The 21,489-nt window shown below is 42.4% G+C and overlaps 1 protein-coding gene across 9 annotated transcripts in view; it reads right to left on the bottom strand.

The window, feature by feature from the left end:
• MYPN (myopalladin) overlaps positions 1-21,489 on the bottom strand; it is a 254,461-nt gene that overhangs the window by 14,747 nt on the left and 218,225 nt on the right. For all 9 annotated transcript variants that reach the window (XM_077454256.1, XM_077454259.1, XM_077454262.1 and 6 more), the window contains 3 exons: positions 10,162-10,303; positions 7,956-8,177; positions 2,782-2,931 (listed from right to left, as the gene is read on the bottom strand). In XM_077454256.1, coding sequence (XP_077310382.1) covers positions 2,782-2,931; positions 7,956-8,177; positions 10,162-10,303 — 514 coding nt within the window. The remainder of the gene's footprint in view (positions 1-2,781; positions 2,932-7,955; positions 8,178-10,161; positions 10,304-21,489) is intronic.

The raw sequence follows: 21,489 nt of genomic DNA, 5'->3' as shown, positions 1-21,489 counted from the left end.
TTGAATAGTTCTGATCTGACAGAAGGCTGCCAGTTTAATTTATGAATTCCCAAAATAAAGTCAAAACTTATGTTCAGTATAAAATAACATGTATTATATGGCAAATTGCATCCAAAGACCAACTATATTATTCAGCCTATATCGGGCATTCCAGTAACAACTGCGCCATCTTGAGGCCATAATGTCTTGTGCATTTGCGTCCCTCCTTGGTTACATTCACAAGGGTGTCTAAATTCCAGAGTTCTGCTATGTTTAGAAGAGTTTTCGAAAAGTTGCTGGACCCACACAATGCAAAGAAATCATGTTGTTCTTACATAATGATTAGCAACGTTTAGTTGCATACAGCTTAGCTGCGTTTAGGAAAAGAGGGAAAGTGATGCATCCAGGGTCGACTATCTGTGGCTATCAAGAGCTATCTGCAATTAAACATGAATTTCATTTAGCTACAGATAGCTGCAGTGTGTTTTTGAAATGGAATGGGTTGTGTTTGCAGCCACTTTCCTGGGTACATGGAGGAGGAAAAGCTCATGATTGCCTGTGCCTGTGCTGACATTCCCAACAGATCCACTGATTACCTGCAGCAACTGATGTCACCCCTCTCTAACTGTGTCAGGGCCAGTTCACACCATATGCAGTCCAGTGCGTTTTTTTTCTGCATCAAAAATGCATGGATAGTAGGTTAAATAGTTTTCAATGGCACAGTTCATACCAGTGTGGTCAGTTTCAGTGCGTTCCTCTTCCATAAAACAAAGTAGAACATACTGCATCTCTTTCTGAATTGAACTGTAATGGAACGTGGTAAAACACATTAAAAATGCACGGAACGCACCCAAACACACCAAAAATACACTGGAACACACAAGTCCTTATTTAAGGTGAAGAAAAAAGAGGGGGGAAAAAAAGCACTGGAACGCACCAAAAAGGCATCAAAGATGTTATCAAAAACAGATGAAAAATACGAATGCAGAAAAGCATCTGGAACGCATGCGGACTGCGTTTCTATGGTGTGAACTGGCCCTCAGTCATCTTCTGTCAAGCAGGCACGCAACAGTAAATGCAAGCTTTACTCTGTATTCCATTTCAATTGCACAGCTCTATCTTTTGCTCAGAAAACTACCCACCAAAAGGAAGACAAGGTGCTTGGTTTATAACATTCCCCAAGAATGAGGTATTGGGAAAAAGGCCTGAAAACTCTGAAGCAATTAAACACAACTAAACTTATTTAGAAGCCGCAACTATCTGCAGGAAATATTTTTAACTCCCCATTCGTTGAGAAGAAAAAAAACATTCCCCTCTGTGTGATCTGTGTACATTGCAAGAATTTTAAGAAACTTTGTTGCAGATTCCTACCTTTTGTTATTCTGAAGAAATCCCTGTGTGTTTGTCTGTGTCCATGTGGTAACTAAATCTAATGGGAGTGGTTTCATAATTATCAATCAGCTGCTGCACATGCCGGGCTCTAATGGCGAAAATTGCAGTGTCTGCATCCCTTTCGATGCGATTTCCTATTGGGAGCATCTCAACAAAATTACATTTTTGTTGCAGGGGATGCCTGATAACTGACTTGCATCTTAGTGCAGACTTCTGGGAAAATCAGTGACCAATCACACAAGCAGGAAAATACATTTCTAAGGGGCATTCTGTACACATTCTGTGTACAGAACACCTCTGGGTAGCCATATTGCATTGCATCATACAAAAAATTACAGAGCTGCAAATTGAAAAGGAAAGGTCATTTTAAATAACATTCAATTACAATATGACTTGTGTCGCAATTATAAATGATATATATATATATATATATATATATATATATATATATATATATATATATATGTGTGTGTGTACGTGTATGTGTGTGTATATATATATATATATATATATATATATATATATGTGTGTACGTGTATGTGTGTGTATATATATATATATATATATATATATATATATATATATATATATATATATATATATATATATATATATATGTATTATTATTTTTTTTACCACGAAAGTGGAGTTACCCTTTAAGTGCAGATTACTGGTGTTAAGTTGTAAGCTTATGATCAAACAAATGTGCATATGGTTTGCCTAACATTTTCCCTCTAAAAAGTTAAGACTGTAATGTAATTTATTATAAAACTACACCAATTAACCACTACATTAGTGTACATCACACTATTTTGTTTTTATACAAGTTTTAAGCAAAATAGAAAATCCTGAATTTGTAATAAAGCTATTTATTTATTCAGACTAGTGAAATGTTCATTTATAGAACATATTCAGGCTAGTGTTGTATGTGCTACCTGCTTGTTGCAGACTGTAAATATGAATTTGTATTATTGTAAATTAAATTACAATTTTGTAATAAATGTAATAAATAAAATTATATATTTTTAGATTCCTGAACATTATAAATAAAAAAAATATGCATACAAAAATACAATCCATTTTGGAATTCAGTGAAAGCCATGTTGTGTCTGTAATTGTCCTCACTACCTACAGCTATGATAAGCTTAGCTGCAGAAGTCCATTTTTTTATTTTAATTCTTTCAATTCTTTCAATTCTTCCACATTTATATAGCAAGTAAAGGCATGGGAAGAGTAGTACTGCATGTTATAGTATTTGTAAACTCACACTGGGCCAATGTTCTGTCACTAGTTTAGATGAAAATAATGCTCAGCAAGGTTCTTTTTTCAAATAAAACATTAATTTGTATTTAATAATCTTAAAAAAAAATACATAATATTTAAATTGCATATAAAAGCTGTTCATGTTACCTGAGGATTTGCAGCCATGATTGTATAATTTCCATCATCATCATTATTGGCATATTCTATATGTAAAGAACAGGATCCATCTGCTTCTCTCCTCATGTTACAGTGTTCATTTTTCTTTGAAATCTGTTTGCCATCTTTAAACCAGTATACCTAAAACAGTTATAATGTCAAAAACATAATATAACATTAGCTTTAACCTGTTACATTTAAAAACAGTACGGGTGATCAGAGATTGGTAAATCCGATGCTGTGACCTCTAGCTCAGTACAGGCTGTAGGGGACTTTGACATTTCATTTATGGGCAGTGCACACAAAGTTGATCTTGTTTCTTTGGTAGATGCTGGAGAGTTAAAGCGGGAGTCCACCGGGACTCCGCGTTTTTTTTTTTTTTTAAAAGCCAGCAGCTACAAATACTGCAGCTGCTGACTTTTAAAATAGTGACACTTACCTGTCCAGCGCGCCCGCGATGTCGGCACCCGAAGCCGATCGCTAGGTCGTCTGTCGGGTCCTGCCGCCGCCATCTTGGGTATGGGAATCAGGAAATGGAGCCTTTCGGCTTCATTTCCCGGTTCCCTACTGCGCATGCGCGAATTGCGCTGCGCAATAAGGACGCTCCCCGCTGCCTCTGGGAGCTGTGTGTTTCCCAGCAGGCAGCGGGGCACTTGCGGGAAGGGGCGGGCACTTGCGGAAAGGGGCGTAAGTTACTCCCCTTTCCGCAGAGAGCTGTCCCGGAAGTGGGTGCAGTTACCTGGATTATCCAGGTAACTGCACCCCCCTCCCCCCTGAAAGGTGCCGATTGTGGCACCGGAGGGGGGGAGGGTTCCGATGAGCGGAAGGTCCACTTTAGGGTGGACCTCCGCTTTAAAGTAGTTGTAAAGTCTCAAGGTTTTTTTTACCTTAATGCATTAAGGTGAAAAACCTTCTGTGCTGCAGCTGCCCCCAGAGCCCCCTCCCCCCCTTTTCTCACCTCAACCCATCCATTCCAGTGACGAGCACAAGCCCAGTAGCTCCAACCGCTGTTTCAGTCCCCATTGGATAGATTGAGCTATTGTCTCCCACTGCTGTCAATCAAATCCAGTGACACAAGACCGAGTCCTGCTGTCTGTGTCAATGGGCGCAGCAGCGGGACTTGTGAGCGCGCCCGCACAAGTGCCCCCATGGAAAGCGGCTCTCTGTGGGGGCACCCCTTGAAGAGGAGGAGCCAAAAGCGCCACTGGGCCACCCCAGAAGGAAAGTATCGGGCTGCTCTGTGCAAATTCTTTACACAGAGCAGGTAAGTTTAACATGTTATAAAAAAAAAAAAAAAAAACAAACCTTTAAAATCACTTTAACCCATTTAACAGTTTGGGAACCTTCGAGAACCATATTGGTAATATCTCTACAATGAAATCCTGGGTCTGCATATTCATTTTTCATTTATTCTATATCAGAAAATGCAACACTGATTTTTCTGTTGAATCTCTCTCCAGCGATGTCCACGAGTGTCTTAGCCATCCGGCTCTCCTTGTGATTGGCTGAGACAAAGCAGCAGCGCCATTGGCTCCCGCGGCTGTCAATCAATGTCAGCTAGCCAGAGGGAGAGGGGAGAGCGGGGCCGGGTCAGGGCTCTGTGACTGAATAGACACACAGAGCTGGGACTCAGCCAGGGTATCCCCATAGAAAGCTGCTTGCTGTGGGGGCACTCAACAGGAGGGAGGGGGGCCAGGAGTACCGAAGAGGGACCCGAGAAGAGGAGGATCCATGCTGCTCTGTGCAAAACCACTGCACAGAGCAAGTAAGTATAACATGTTTGTTATTTTAAACAAAACAAGACTTTACAATCACTTTAAGCAGATGGAGGCTGTACAACTAGCACTACACCATAATTACAAATAAACCCCATTTTTCTTATGAAGCCTGCTCTTATTACTCATGTCCAGTGCTAAGTATAAGGCCTTCTCTGAGTATACCTAAAGTATACCTAAAAGCATTCTGATTTTAGTTTTAGATTGAGTGGAGAAGGATTGCAATCTCTGCTGCATCTTTACTGCTGTTAGGGAGATTTACTGCCTCTATTTGTCCTATTTACCATTATCAATGAGAGTGAAAGTAAAGTTTGGGTGGTCACCAGAACCAGAATATAATGGAACCTTCCAATGGGCAAACTAGTATCGGTGACCCTGGTGACAACCAGGATTTCTCTCACTTTGGAGGGATTACCACTCATTTCCTGTTTGGCTATGGCACAGGATATAAAAGGGAAATCTTCCCAATGGGACACAGATGGCAAAAAAATCAACTCTAAAGACCCATACACACTATCAGTTTGACCTCATATTATATGGTTTTGGTAAATCCGAAGGAAAAAGTCAGCTGAAAAACTGATAGTGTGTATGGGGCACAGCAGCTACACTATCCAAAAAAACAAACATTTGCCTTTAGTTCTACTTTATTTCACACACTATTGCTACATATGACTGTCATTTGTACCAAAAGCTTCTGTTTGTTATAATGATACAGATACTGAAGACATTCTAAGTTTGGTTCTTACAAGAGAAGAATGTTTTTTTTTATTTTATTTTTATAGAAATCATACTTACCTAGGTGGATGCAGCATCTGTCCCCCTGCCGACTCTAAGTCTGGGTTCACACTTATGCAATGTGAATGAGTGCGATTCTCATGCAGATTTTTTCTGGAGTTTAGTGCGATTTTGCATTGCAATTTGTGCTAAGGACAGTGTAATTTTAATGCAAATTGAATGTGTTCTTCGGATGGGATTAGGAGCAGCTCAGATTTCTGTGAGGGGCGGGGAGATATGTAAAAATCTACACAGGAAAAGCAGCGTTCGCACACATCTGAACACAAGATGCGATTTCATGTCAGTTTCCACTGATGTCTATGGAGAGGAAAACTCACACAGGACTCTTTTTGTTGCTGCATTGCATTCGCATAGCAATCACAACGTATAGATGTGAATGACCGTCATTGAACATTGTTTTTGGATGACATGCACATCAAGGCTTTTTGTAACACATCAAATTTGCAACAAATTTGCATCAGTGTGAACCGGCACTAAGACTGAGAACCGAGCGATCAAAGACCGCTGATCGCTCAGTTCTCAGTGCCCTGTGAGTCATTGCTGTCTGCTCTGCTTATCCCCCGTGTGCTCACTGGAGCCAGCCTAGACTGACTCTGTGATGTCAGCCGACAGCAGGCTAAAGCCTGAAAGGCTGAAAATAGGTCACAGGAGTGCAGGACAAATTGTACTCCTATGATCCACAGCAGAGGTACAGCCAAACAAGCTTTGGCTGTTCTTCTCCTTTAATGCCTAGCTAAAGCGGTTATAAACCAAAGATGCTTAACAAAAAAAAAAAACTGCAAGGCAATGGCATAATGTGCTAGTATGCATCGCATTCTAGCATATTATGAAATACTCACCTTGGAACAAAAGCCTTGCAGTGCTGTAAAGTCACCACTGAGAGAGCTGACATGTTCCCTCCTCTGTCTAGCTGGTTTATGAGCTCCGGCTATGTTGTTGGCCAGAGTTGCGATGACCTCACTCTCGCGCATGTGCGTGGGAGCATCCGTTTCCGGCATGGGTTTTGAAGGTCCGGCCCTGCAAGCCAGATCTTCAGAAGGCATGCGCTGCTGATGTCATTGGCTGCATGCACTCTGAATCTCTCCCAAACTGTGCATGTGTAGGAGATATTCACAGTACCTACAGGTAAGCCTCATTATAGGCTTACCTGTAGGTACAAGTGGTAGCACTTTAATAGATTGGTCTAATGTGACTTAAAAGGATAATCACAGATAAAGATACAAGTATGCTTTCGTTTTTACATTGGTGTGGTGGTAACAGCCATAAGTGGCTTATCCAATAATTTAAGAAGAAACTACAGTGGTTTTAGGTTAACTGTATTTATGTATTTTTCAAACTGTATAAGCTGATAAAAATGTATAAAAATCTATTTTAAAATTAAAACGGTATTAAAATCTTATTGTTTTGATTTTTTAAATAACAAACATGTTATACTTACCTGCTCTGTGCAGTTATTTTGCACAGAGCAGCCCGGATTTTCCTCTTCTCAGGTCCCATGCCAGTGCTCCTGGCCCCCCTCCTGTCGGGTGCCCCCAGAGCCGTTGCTTTGTGTGTCCATTCACACACAGAGCCATGGCTCGGCCACATCCCCTACGTCTACTGATTGGCTCACTGGCTGTGATTAACAGCAGCAGGTGCCAATGGCTCACACTGCTGGCAAAAGCCAATCGAGAGTACGAGTCACCGGAGAGCCAAGACTCTTGTGGAAATCACTGGATTGAGAGGGGGCTCAGGTAAGTATTAGGGGGGCTGTGGGGGACATAGAATGCACGAAGGTAAAAAACCTTGTGACTTTACAACCACTTTAAACATTGGATTCGGGATGTTTTCATTCTTTCATATATGCAATGCATATCTTAGAAAAAAGAAAGAAGATCCAGAGGAGACTGTGCAGGACAGGAGATGGTGTACCTTTCCTCTTAGCCACTAAGGGGTTGAATTACTAAAACTGGAGAGTGCAAAATCTGATGCAGCTCTGCATAGAAACCAATCAGCTGCCAGTTTTATTTTTGTCAAAGCTTAATTGAACAAGCTAATATTAGAAGCTGATTGGCTACCATGCGCAGCTGCACCAGGTTTTGCACTCGCTAAGTTCTATGTGTGTGTCCCGAGATCCTGTAATTCTGTACACTACAGCACAACAGAAAATCAGCACTCTGAAATTCAGGAGCATCAGATTTGGACTTGCCATCAGCTGGCTACAAAAGGGTAAATGTGAGACATTGGGGGTTATTTACGAAAGGTAAATCCACTTTGCACTGAAAGTGCACTTGGAAATGCGTTCACTCTAAATCTAAGGGGTAGATCTGAAATGAGGGGAAGCTCTGCTGATTTTATCATCCAATCATGTGCAAGCTAAAATGCTATTTTTATTTTCCTTGCATGTCCCCCTCGGATCTACAGTGACTGCACTTCCAAGTGCACTTTCAGTGAAAGGCGGATTTTCCTTTAGTAAATAACCCCCATTTAAATGCAGTTATACTTGAATAAATGTATATAAAATAAATATTGTCTACTCCTGAACATTACACATTCGAGAAAACATATGTAAAACACTATTCATTCTCTTTAAGCGCTCCAAACCATTTCACTTACTTTGGGTATAGGTATCCCAACAACTTTGCACGTAAATGTGACTGATGCACCTTCTACAACGCGGAAATTTTTCAGCCTACGATCGAAGATAGGTGCAATGCATTTTCCTGTAGGGATCTCATCATGTTCTACTTCATCATCTGATTCATCTACCGGGGTGCGCTCCAAGCGAAACTCTATCTCATTCATCAGCCTCTGTTCGAAACTTGATATTTTATATTCCTACAAGTATGGAAATTTAACAGCTGATTAAAGCTTGTAGGAGGAGTTTTCATTCTGCACTGACTGTAATATCAGGATGCAAGACCCCCGACCCTCTATCTGGACAGTGCTGATTGGCCCTGTGCCCAAGAAAAAAAAAAAAAACTCTCTAGCAATGCACACCAAACTGAGCATGTGCAGCCTGTCCCTGGCTCTGTATTATCAGGTAATATATTGAGGACAGTGGAAGGAGGAGAAGATCAGAGAAGACAGGATCAAACAGCCTTTTTACACAATGCAGAGGATTAACCCGTTAGGTTCCACAATGAATATAACGAGCATGCTTTACTGCATATAGAGACTGATGCTACTGTTGTGGGTTTAGTAACACTTTAATTATACTGTTCTTCAAGTTGCAATTTCATTGAAACCTCTGTAAGGGATTGATGTTCCCGAAGTGGGATCTCCTATTGGCGTTGGTCTTTTTTTGCATCAGATGCCTTCAACCAAAGTGGCCCCTGTGGTACCTCTCGCTGAAATCTGCTTTCCTGGTGGCAATTGCATCAGCCAGAATAATGTTGATATTAGCGACCTTGGGAGTTTAAAGAACCCTTTCTCACCATTTCCCGGATAGGGTGGTACTCATGCCGATGCTCAAATTTGTGCCTAAAGTAGTCCATATCATACAAGAAGTTGTCCTTCCTATGTCCCTTTTGTGGTGTACCCAAGAAGTTAGCCCATTGGATGTGGACAAAGCTTTAAAATGTTACATCAAGGTGACTTCTGGCATCAGGAAGTCGAAAGCAGCTGTTTGTTATTCCAGGATTCCAGGTGGAGCGCACAATGATTTCATGGCTTCAAACAAGATTATTGCCTCTTGGTTGTTGAAACTCATCCCTAGGCCTACAATTTGTAAGGGTTGACTGTGCCAGGGGGATCACAACACTCTCCACTAGAAGAGTCTCGACCTTGTGAGTGGCAGCAGGCCGAGTGTTCCCAGAGATGATATGCATGGCAGTTACGTGGATGTCAATATAAAAGCAGCCTCAATGACAGTTGAGTTTGACAGATGCATCCTGGCATCTGCTTTTAGCCAGAACTAAGGAGTGTGTAGAATTATCCCTCTCCGTGTGGCTAGTTAGTTCCCAGCTATGCTGACATGGAGCCATCAGGGAAAATACAAAATTGAATGACAGATACTTACCGTAATTTTCCTTTCCTGACAAGTTCCATGTCAGCACTATTCCCACCCAGCTTGGTAGGACTAGTTACAGAATGCCGAGGCTGCAGTTGGGCTCAAATTTATGAGTTAGGTTCTGGTGGCATGGGGGGGGGGGGGGGCAGGGCCCATACCCAGCTGTACTGACATGGAGCCATCAGGAATGGAAAATTATGGTAAGTATCTATAATTACATTTTCTGTTTTCTGCTAGTCTGTCTAACATAGAATCACTACTGAAGTGAAAATCCTCAACTTTTGAAAAGTTGATTTTTTGCAAACTTTCTTAATATGCATAGTTGTTCTGGACCACTAAGAAAAATGGGACATAACGTATCAGAATAAAAGCCAAGAAAATATTCCCTGCAATGGCATCCCATTCCAGATTGTTTTCATGACAGGTTAATCCTAAAATAACACCTGGTTATCCTACCAGGAAATTCCTTGTTTAGGCCCTTCCTGTTACAAAGTGTTAGTTTGCTCCTGTTTCCTAATTGTGCTTCTGCGTTGTCACCTTATCTTGTGCATCTCTGATTGAGATTATAAGTGATCATGCTGATATACAGTCATACAGGTATTGTCCACTGCTGCCATTATCAGGAAGCCAGTCCAGAGGAGCTGACACTAGTGTGAGTTCATGTAGACAGGAAGTGGCTTTAAAATGCTTCGAGTGGGATCATCAAGTTAGGGCTTAAATCTACTTTAAAGCCACAGGGTTAGCATGAAAGCCAAGCAGTGAACATTTTCAGGAGGATAACATAATCACTATATAATAGACATTACACACCTGTTGCCGAGGGAGTGCATCCTCTCTAAATGAGAGTTTCTTTTCTAACTCCCGTACCACCAAATTCTTATTTTCACGAATTTGATCTTGAGGTGTAAACCTTACAAGATTTAAATTTTTCTTTAATGTAGCTTGAGGAGGCCTGGGATTAAAAAGACATTGTATTGTTACTATATTATAATCTGTTATTTGAATAACATCTAGTTCTAGGCACATAATAAAATGATCTAAAACTGCATTCTGTTAAAGATATTAGACATCAACCAATACAGGGGTATAGACATGATTACTTGAACATCTGCACATTTCGTTTTGTTGTTTTTTTTTTTTTAAACTAAATCTGTTTTTAGTTGTCATGGCCAGCCTCACCTGGGTTTACTCCTCTTAGGCCCCTTTCACACGTGACGGATCAGTAATGATCCGCCCCGTGATGATCCGCTTGCTCAGCGGGGACCGCTCCGTTGTCCCCGCTGAGCCGGCGGCGGACAGGGCGGTCTGACACCGCCCTGTCAGCTCTCCACTCTCCTCTATGGGGATCGGATGAGCACGGACCGTCTGTCTGTGTTCATCCGATCCGCTCTACAGACGGATAGAAAAATAGGATTTTCCTCCGTCTCAAGAATCGGACAATTGCGGAGGCGGACAATAGTGGGTGTCTGCAGATGTTCATCCGCAGACACCTGCTATCCCATAGGAATGCATGTATGTCGGTATTTCATCCGCAAACGGATGGATGAAATACAGACATAATGTCTACATGTGTGAAAGGGGCCTTATGGACACTCAGAACCATCTTTAGCCTAGCACATAAATAGAGAGTCCCTCCGGCTCCCTCTTGTTCTCCTTTCTTGGTCGACTCCATGCCAGCAGAAACAGCGAGATAGAGAGAGAGAGCATGGCGCTCCCCCTGCCGAACCTCCCCACCCAGGTTCAGTCTCTCCTGGGGCTTGAAGGTCCAGAGTGATAGAGGTAAATCTTCTTAAAAACCCAGACACCCTTAGTGATGGGGCCACAGGCATAGATGGCTTAAAGAACCTTACATTTCTATGGCTGTGGTGTGCTATTAGCAGGATCCCTCTCTAACCTGTCTTTCTTGTGCTATACTAGGGCTACCCGGCCAGTCTCCTCAGCTTTTCCTTAGGCTGATGCTGATGTCCCGAGTAGGAGAGTGAGCAACAGGCATTGATTATCAACTGCTCTGCATAAAACTGTAAGTCGCAATGGTGGAGGCTCGGAATTCCACAGTGACAGCAGCCCACTGTGTAGGTCAGTGTGCAGTGAGGCTGCTGAATTCTCTGTGTGGTGTGGATCTGGTTCTGGCCATTTTTAGTGTGCTTACATTGTTTCTTATTCTCTTTTCCCCTTCCTGATCTTCAATCAGCTCTCTGCTGTCACCCGGTGGAGCCTCTGCTTCATTGCCTCTCACCTGCAGGCTTTCTACTATGTACCAGGTGCTGGAGGCCAACGGAGAGAGAGGGCTTCCCAAGTTACAGATCCCCCTGAGGGTGAAACATGAGAGGTCAGCAAGATGTTGCAGGTCTAGGATAGTGCCAAGACTGGAGCCAGGTTGGAGGAAGCCATAGTAAGGAGCCAGGTGGGTATCAGAGCAGACGTGGTGGATAGCTGACCTCAAACATAGGAAGCAGGAGGAGGTCAAGCCAGGTCGGTAACAGGAGACACAGGAACAGGAATATCATGGAGATAACACACTGAAGGAGCCGAAGATCAATCAGAAACTGTAATCACTGACAGGCTCCCTTATAAAGGCTCATGGGCACCAAAACTAGATTGTGAGCGCGTATGTCTGAGCGCCAGCACGCATGCATGGTCTGGCCACACTTGTGCGCGCACCTCCTTGCGCACATGCACTGTGCATGCATGTGCGCCTGTGTGCATTGGTTATGCACCAGTGAGAATTCCTGTGGCCATGTGTAGTACTGGCCGAGCTGCCAAGTCCTTGAGCACTTCTATTGCTGTTGGTGCCCTGACACTTTCCCTCTGGTGCGACCTGGTGAAATTACTGCCTTATTGCCAGTAAGCTATGAAGAGATCTTAAAGGGCCGGAAAAAAAGGATTATACTAATCTTACTTTTTCTATCTATAGCTATGAGCTTTCCACAGCCACACAAGGCACAGAGATCGTCAGAAAGGTAGGAGGGGGCTATGAGGGACAGGAAAAGAGTGCTCTACACCAGACTGACTAAGTGTTTATCTTTTAAGAGCAAAAGCCCTAAAAAGAAACATTTAAGAAAGGAAAAGATCCGCCAATGCTCAATTTCACAGCAACCAGAACCATACTCTAGCCATATGCCTCACTCCCCAGGTGGGCCTCGCTGCAGTAAATCTCCAGCCGCAGAGCCAAAGAAGTCAGAGGGCAGCCTGCTGAGGGCCTGTGTTGGGACCCAGAAAACTCCTGTGTGCCGAGTGAATTAAAGATGTGGCCACAGATAAGTAGGTGGAGGCGATCAGAATCAAGGATTATATCCAGGAAGCCATAGCCGATAGTGTACATCTAGTTGCTAATACAAGCCCGCTGAAGAGTAGGCCTAAAACAAGAGGTACCCCAGAACAGACAGGGTTGTCTCCAGTGCTGGAAATATCGAAGGAATTTTCCAAACGTTTGTTTGATATTCAATTTATAGATCCATATATCACTGCTATAAAGGAAGCCATAGAATAGGAGCAAGACTCTCAGTCTCCAGAAAAGATAAAGAGATACTTTCCAAACCTGAAAAAGCAGGGAGCAACATTTCCGTTTATGATGCAAAACCAAGAATTATTTGAGGACGAATGGGAAAAACCTAAGAACAAAACAAATAACCAAATTCGTTTTACAAAGCTATATCCGTTTAGAGCCACCAATGACGATTTCTGGGAGACACCGCCAGGGGTGGGCGCAGTCTTGCAATACCTGGCAAGGCAGGTATCTCTTCCCTTAGGAGACTCCACCATCTTTAAGGACCCGATGGATAGGCGAGCAGACGTAGATCCTAAGAAGATATACTCGGTGGCAGGCGCAGCCTTTTTGCGATCATATCGCTGACCTCCATTTCTAGGTCCTTAAAGGTATAGGTCACAAACGTGGAGACAGCAATAAGATCTGGAGTGGAGAGGGCCAGGATCATTACGGCATTGAAAGAACTAAATCTGATAGCAGCCTTTCTGGCAGAAGCATCCATAGACCTTGTAAATTTGCTAGCGAGACTCAGAGCACTCTGTGATGCTGAAAATGAGAGGCAAGATCATATAGGTCCAGACAGGAATATGCGAGGGGCCAATGGAGAGTAATGCAGAACTCCTTTTTAAGGGGTGTGAAATCACGAGTAGCCCAGACTAAAAAAAAAACTTTTTGACGGTGTAACCATCCAACTCTTTCAGGTGGGCGCCAGGCCTTTTGGAGGGGCGGAAAAAAGGTCAGGGATCAATGGGTCCAAAAGACAATAAAAATGGGCTACAAGACAGTGTTTCAAGAGAAACCACCGAATATCTTTGTCCAGACAGACTGGCCACAAGTTTGGAGGAAGTGAGAATATTTGCTAGAATATGTAACCGAATGGCATCAGAAGAATGCAATTATATCAGTACCTCTACAAAGGCACAGAAAAGGCATTTATTCACTGATCTTCTTGGTACCCAAGGTATCAGGGGACCTCAGACGAGACTTAGGCTTAATATCTCTGAACCTATTCATCGATCCCCAAGGATTCAGGATAGAATTAATGTATACATCAGTGATACAGCCAGACAATTGGCTGATATCAATTGATCTGGCAGATGCGTACCTGCACATTCCAATAAACAAGCGCCACCAGAGGTATCTGAGATTCACATTGGGAGAAGACCATTATCAATTCAGATGCTTGCCTTTTGGGATCAACACGGCTCCCAGAGTTTTCTACAAAGTGCAACTATCCACCATTGCAAACATTGTCTAAGAAAGATAAGAATCTACCATTACTTGGATGATATCCTGATAGTAGCCCAATCAAGTGAAGAACTGAACACGAGAACACAACCGGGTATTACAGATCCTCTCCGACTTTAGTTGGCTTGTAAATTCTCTAAAGAGCCATTTAATACCATCTCAAAAGATGGAGTACCTGGTTCTGATATTCAATACACAAAGAGGACAGATCTTCCTACCTGATAACAAAGTGGCCGAGCTCATAGCTTGCGTTGACACATGTGATGAGATCACCTGTACTTTCAGGAAGAGACTGCATGACACTCCTGGGGATGTTTACGGCAGCAAAGCCTGCAGTAACCTGGGTGAAATTTCACGCAAGAGCTTTTCAGATGTCTTTCTTATGTTAGTGGAGCGGCGCATCCCTAGAGCAGAGGATCTGTTTGCCAACACGAATCCACCAGAACCTTGTATGGTGGAGGTTACCGGACACCCTGTCGCAGGACATGTCCCTCAGCCCAGCAGATCTTCCCTCCTGTTCCTCTGATCTTGAAGACATTATTGAAGATTTTGAAAGAAATGACCCATGCCATCCTGATACTACCCTTCTGGCCTTGAAGACTATTACAGATGGTGTCAACTCCACCAATATCACTGCCCCTGAAGAGAGACCTACTGAAGCAGCTCCAGTGGATCCATCCAATCCAGGGAGGCTGCAACTAGCGGCTTGTCTCTTGAATTAGCCAAATTACCACACTATTGAAGGCAAGGAAAGCCTCATTGAACACCATGTATTCCATAATTAGGGGATGATTTGTATTCTTTGCTGGAGAATGAGGTGTTCACAGGCCGCAAGCAGGCAGAAGAGCCCTTAATACAATTTCTCAGGGCGATAATGAGAATACGAACTCCTAGGAGGAACCTCTTCCCAACCTGGATCTTGGGCACAGTACTAAAGGCTCTGCTAACAACCTCCATTAGTTCCCACAGAGACATGTCTATTGTGGTTTCTAACAGCTAAATTAACCTTTCTTACAGCCATTACGTCAACCAGAAGGGTGTCGGAAATAGCAGCCCTATCTTGAAAAAATCTGCTTGCATTATTCTGGCAGATAAGGTAATTCTGCGGCCCTCACCAGCCTCCAAGGTAATCTCTAAGTTTCACATAAATTGGTAGTCAATCGTACCAAGTTTCAAACAGCCACTGGCACAAACAGATGAGCTAGACCTTAGACCACTGGTCAGCTTATTTACAACGTACCTACTGTGTGCCCAATAGATACATAATCCAAAAGTCTATTCATTTTACCATCAGGACCTAAGAGAGAGGAGGCAGCATTGGCAAAGATCATATCAACTTGGATCACCAGGACAATTAGCCTGGCATACAAGCAACAGGGCTCCTCCACAGGTGTTATAAGCTCACTCAACAAGAGGGGTGGCAGCCTCATGGGCAGTACTTACCAGAGTGTTGGTGGAAGAAATATGCAGAACTGCCAGCTGGAGTTCCTGTGCGACCTTTGCCAGACACTATAAACTGAGGGTAATGCCAACTAGTACAACTAGATTTGAAACTGCAGTGATGTTGACCTTTTCAGACAAAATAAAGTCTATTTGTGAAGCATGTTATTTTATTTGATTTTCCCACCCTAGATAGCCAAGTTAGATCCCAGGTGGGCTAATGTGAGGCTGGCCAGGAAAATGGAAAATTATTACCAATACTTATTATAATTTTCCTTTCCTGGCAGGGCCTCATATCAGCACAACTTTTCTTCCCTCCCTAAGTGGTCTGTCGCTGATAAATATAGAAGAACAAGAGGGAGGGAAGGGGAAAGGGTGGGGCTCTCTTTTTATGTTCTAGGGTAAAGGTGCTCCTAAGGGTTCATAGGAGGAGTAAACCCAGGTGTGCGGACGTGAGGTCGGGCCAGGAAAGGAAAATTACGGTAAGTACTGGTAACAATTTTCTGTTTTTTGCATAGTAGGGAAACAAGAAACAAACTGGGGTATAAAACAAGTTAGAAAACACTATTATTGGATATTGTAGGATTATTCTGATGAAGTAATATTACACAATAAACCTTGATAACAAAAAAGTTACATGCTCATATAAATTATAATACAGTTTATTTGATGTGCTCGTATAATCAATTTTTGTATACCCATGAGGCAAGATGCTGTGTTTTAAAGACTGAAAAATAACATTTGTGTGCATTTGTGTATGAAGTTTGAAGAGTATAGTCAGACAATAGTTTGCCTATGTTCTTTTATTTAGGGTGTGCAAAGGGGGAAAGCGGGCATCTATGTTCAGGATGGGAAAAGTGGGTTAAAGTAAAGTGCATTAAAGCAGGAGGATGAATCTGTTTTAAGGATCATCTGCATATTTAAAATGTATTTATAGCCAAATAATTTTTGTTTTTTTTATAATTGGGAAGCATTAGTCAGGTTTACTGCTATCCAATGCTCTGTTAAGCCGGCCATAGATGGTTTGAATCTCGGCTGGTTCAGCAGGAACCGCTCAAGATTCGAACCATTTAAGGTTCCCTACCCCTGATTTAAGGGCAGACGGAATTTACCCAAGTTGATCGATTGATCAACTTGGGTACAACAAGCCTGTCAGATTTTACATGTAATTATTGCGAGTGGTTGCTATAGCCACTAGCACTAATCACTGTGTTCTCCCAGTGGGGGCGGCTTCCCCTGCCCCCCAACTTGGAGAACATAATGTCTCCACTGGAGAGAATCAAGCGATTTTACCTCCTGCAACTCATGACACTCTAGTCAGAGTTCCAGAGCTTTGATGCCTATAGCTCTGTGTAATGTTTTACAGACATGGAGTGGTGGGTGAGTTGTATCCACTGGGTATATATCTTTAGGAATTTCTTACTCTTATCAAGAAGGAAGTTAGTAAGCTTTTCATTAATGAAGAAAGTGTCTAAGTGACAGCAGACCTCTGTGAAAGAAACAATTAGCTGTTTCCAAGCTCTTGCTATAGTTTGTTTAGCTGTCAGTAAAACATACGTTGCCAATTTAAATTGAGATCTTGTCAGACCTGGGGCTTTAAATGTAGTAAGATGTGCCAAGGGTTTCTAGGGAGGGAACATGTCAGCAATGACTGTAAGAGTTTAGGAACTTTCTTCCAGGGCCTGGAGAGCACAGGGCAAGTCCACAATATATGGAGAACATCCCAGGAACAGAGCAGCCTCTGAAGCAGGCGCCGGTGAACGATGAATAGAGGTGTGCTAAATGAGACAGGACAATATGCCAACTCAATATAAAAAGAAACAAATGCTCCTGCGCTCAAAAGATTGCCTTAGGGTAAATAGGGAAAAAGGTCTCCACAAATAACGACTCTGCATCAGCTGTACTGCTACTCTCAAAAGGTCAGGGGAACTCAGAACAAACTCTAAAAGAAAACAAGGACCGGGGGCGCACCAGCCTTGGCATTACCTTTCTAACACTGAAATGTATTTAAAGGTAAAATTGCATACTCACAAACGAGTGGTAAAAAAATGCAGATAATAAAAAGTCCATCATAAGCATCATCCAGCAAGATCTGCTGGGTGAGATGAAAGTCCAAAGAAAACGGACATGTTTTGAGGGGTATTCCTTCTTCTTCATATACCATATGGGGATGATTCAAATTTAAGTTTATTGATGGAGAATAAGGTTAACGTGGACCAGATTTGTGTCCAGTCTTCCTTATCTCTGGCCTTTTTAAGGTTCTGTTCCCATTTAGAAATGTAAGCATGATTGTTAGGACTTTGGAGGTCATTCATTTGCGAGGAGATGAGTCTGGGAAAAAGAGGTATGCGACGGCAAATGTGCTCAAATATTGAGAGTCAGGGTGTCAGGTCTTTATTAGAAAGTACAGTTTTTAGCCAATGCTCAATTTGTAAAAAGTTCAGGAGATGGAGCCTGATACTTGTCCCTGATTTCTGCCCAAGCGTAAACAGTGTGACTGTTGATGAAAGAGTAGAGGTTATAGAATTTGTGAGTCACCAGTGAAATGCACTGGGTGACTCTAGCCCTGGAAAGTATAGTGGGTCACCTAAAAGATGGAGAAGGGGCAGGTGTGGCAAAATTAAATTGCTAGAGTACTTAGTGGAGGCTCTGAGTTTGTGGCTCATTAGAGGGCTTATAGATCTGAATTTTGAAGGGAGTTATGTGAGCAATCGGAGAGAGATCAGACAGCAGTAAAGTGCCTCCAAAGCGACCCATAAGAGAGGATGTTACTCAGTATGAAGAGCGATCAATTAAATAATCTTGACAGCTAGTAATTATTTGATGAAATTTAGGACACCCAAGCCCCCTTATTTCTATTGTATGAAAATAGTATGTCTTGAGACTTGTGGCTTTTTGTCAGCTCAGGCAAATAGGCATAGGAAGATATGGGGCAGGAAGGGTGCGAAAAAGGTATAAAAGCTTTAATAAAATTGTCATTTTTATGGCAATAATTCTTCTTATTAATGCTGTAAGACCAAGACGAAAGTAATGCTTTTAGGCATTGGAGGGTTGAGGTGGACAAGGAAGTGGATTTCATTTGATAGCGAAAATAACTTCTGATCATAAATTAACCTTCATATCTCTTTTTGTCCACATAATCTCATAATTTGAACTGAAGAAATAAGATTGTATTCATGAACAAAGTATCTCAGTGATGCCAACTGATGCAAAACAATCCATAATTTTTTGGGCAGTCGACTAAGTTTGATTGATCTTTATCAAAATTGAGTCGAAATTTATCAGAAGGGAAGTTATGGCTATTTGAATGTTGGCGGACTTAGTCATTTTGATCGAAAATGCACATCAATTGAAAAAAAAAAAATGAAGCGTGTGTAACCCTCATTAAGGAGCCCTGGATAGCAGTTAACCCTGACAGGGGTTTTAGCCTCTCTCTACTCTATTAAAACTAAAAATAAGTATACAGATACAATTTGATGATACTTAATAAATTGTTTACAATGGGGTGGCGGTACCAAAGGATTAAAGATTATAAAGGTCCATGTGACCTTTATCAGAGCGTGGGCCTTGACTAAAAGGACTGAACTTCAGGGTGATATGGTGTCACCTTATACTCTGTGGCGTAATCCAAGCTTATGTCACTTTTTTGCTTATCCAGATCCAATCATCTGGACTAGATATGGGATAAAAACAGTGGGTGCAGTGGTTGGAAATGGGGTGTTGTTGACATTTGATGTGCTCAGAAGTAAGTACCGCTGGCAGAAAAAAATAAATTACTCTGAATAATTCACACATGAGATACACACAATCTATAAAGTGCTTAGTGCTCATAAAATACATTGAATAAAGTGCAGCAGTGCTCCAAACTTGTTAGGTGCCACACTCCTCCTTCGGTGATCCCACTCACCAAAAATAATGGCTCCTCAGATTTGTAGTCTGGGCCGAAATAGGCTGTGATCTGGGGTATGAGGAATGGTTGCTCGGAGGCTTCTCCAGAAGGAAATCTTAAAACAGAGAGGATTCAGCACAATCCATAGATGGGAAAACAGAGAGAAAACTCATAGTGAAATACCGGTAAAATAAAGTGCAAAGCGCAAGCTAGGTGTCACTACAGGATAGCTGGCAAAAACAAGCATTAGTTAGAAATCATCTGAGATTCCGCCACTGGTTGTTGTGTGTTCCACGGATGCGGAAATTGCGTCAATGGTTTACTGTGGCACCTAACAAGTCTGGAGCACTGCTGCACTTTATTCAATGTATTTTATGAGCACTAAGCACTTTATAGATTGTGTGTATCTTAAGTGTATACGTTTTATATACGTTTAGTTCACAAAGCACTAGTTATTATGTCTCACGCTGAATTGCTCAGAGTAATTAGTTTTTTTCTGCCAGCGCTGTTTATATTCTTTTCGCTGTTTAAGGTTGTAGCACCTTTGCACAGCTGTTGAAATCTTTTATATATCACAATTTGATCAACTTAGCACAAGTTTTTTTATTGTTTATTATCAGAAGTATCAGCTCCCCAGCTCGCACCTGTTTCCTTTCTTCCAGTTCAGACATGGTTTTTCTGTCCAATTTGGGTCCTCCACTCTGGATGTGTGGGATGGAAAACTGGAATCACTGCTCAGGGATAAAGACCTACCTAAAGCCTTGTCTACTATCTACAAGGAATTATTCATAGATACTGCAAAGGCTCTAGCAACCTGTCGTGCTGCATGGATGCCGGATTTCCTGCAGCTTGACAATGATGATTGGGATAATGTATGGAGCACCACATTTGCTAGACTGGTGTCGGCGCATGATCACTTGATACAGTTCAAGTTCCTTCATATGATATACTAAACCCTTACTAAACTAACAAGGGTTTTCCCTGTTCACACGTCGAACTGTTGGAGGTGTGATACACCTAGGGCAGATTTTTTACACATCTTTTGGCTTTGCCCACACATCCGGCAGTTCAGGGTGGGGGTGCTGGACTGTGTTAGGTCGGTCACTACGATCACCATTGCACCATCTATATAAGTCTGTCTGTTGGGCTTGGTGGACACTTTAGCACCCAAAAATGTGATCCGTACTTTGCTCACCTTGCGCTTGTAAAGTGATATCGGCCCGTACCATTATAGCCTGGAAGGCATTGATTAATAAGGCTCTACCAATGTATGAAGCCACGTATCTCAATAGAGGGGTACCTGATAAGTTTAAAAAGGTGTGGGGTGGTTGGATAGAAATCAGCTCAACAACATCAGATTAACTGCCTCCTGGTTGATGGTTGTCATATGTGGTGAGCAGTGAGGCTTGTGTAAGCCTGGATGGGCACCTATAACGTCCCCTGGTACAGCAGGGGAGGATATTGTACTGCATATAATGAATATGTATTTCTTTTATTTGGAACAGGAGCTGCATTGTACACTGTTGCTGTTAAATTGTAGTGCTGAATGTTTACTATGTTCCAAGTTTGTATTCTTTTTTCGCTATGAGAAAAATCATTAACCCCTTGCCGACCGGCTCACGCCGATATATGTTGGCAGAAGGGCACGTACAGGCATATTAACATATCTGTACGTTGCCCTTTAGGATGCAGCATTGTGGGCGTGCACATGTGCTGCTGGCGGCGCTTGCATGCCTGCCGCAAGCTCTGTAAGTGTGATAGCTGATCCCGTGGACTCGATGTCTGTGGGGATAGCCATGATCGTCTCACAAAGAGGAAGAACAGGGAAATGCTGATGTAAACAAAGCGGTGATCAGTGTCACGCCACACGTAGCCCATCCCCCCTACAGTTATAATACATCCCTAGAACACACTTGACCCCTGCAGCGCCCCCTGCTGGTTAACCCCTTCACTGCCAGTCACATTTACACAGTAATCAGTGCATTTTTAATCGCACTGATCGCTGTATAAATGTGAATGGTCCCAAAATAGCGGCAAAAGTGTTACATCTGTCCGCCATAATGTCACAGTAATG

Source organism: Lithobates pipiens, unplaced genomic scaffold (genome assembly GCF_037356315.1).
Source record: "Lithobates pipiens isolate NorthernLeopardFrog02 unplaced genomic scaffold, aLitPip1_a1.2 Scaffold_25, whole genome shotgun sequence".
Classification (NCBI taxonomy): Eukaryota; Metazoa; Chordata; class Amphibia; order Anura; family Ranidae; genus Lithobates; species Lithobates pipiens.
The sequence above is the reverse complement of the archived record's forward strand: the minus strand, read 5'-3'. Positions and strand labels throughout refer to the sequence as shown.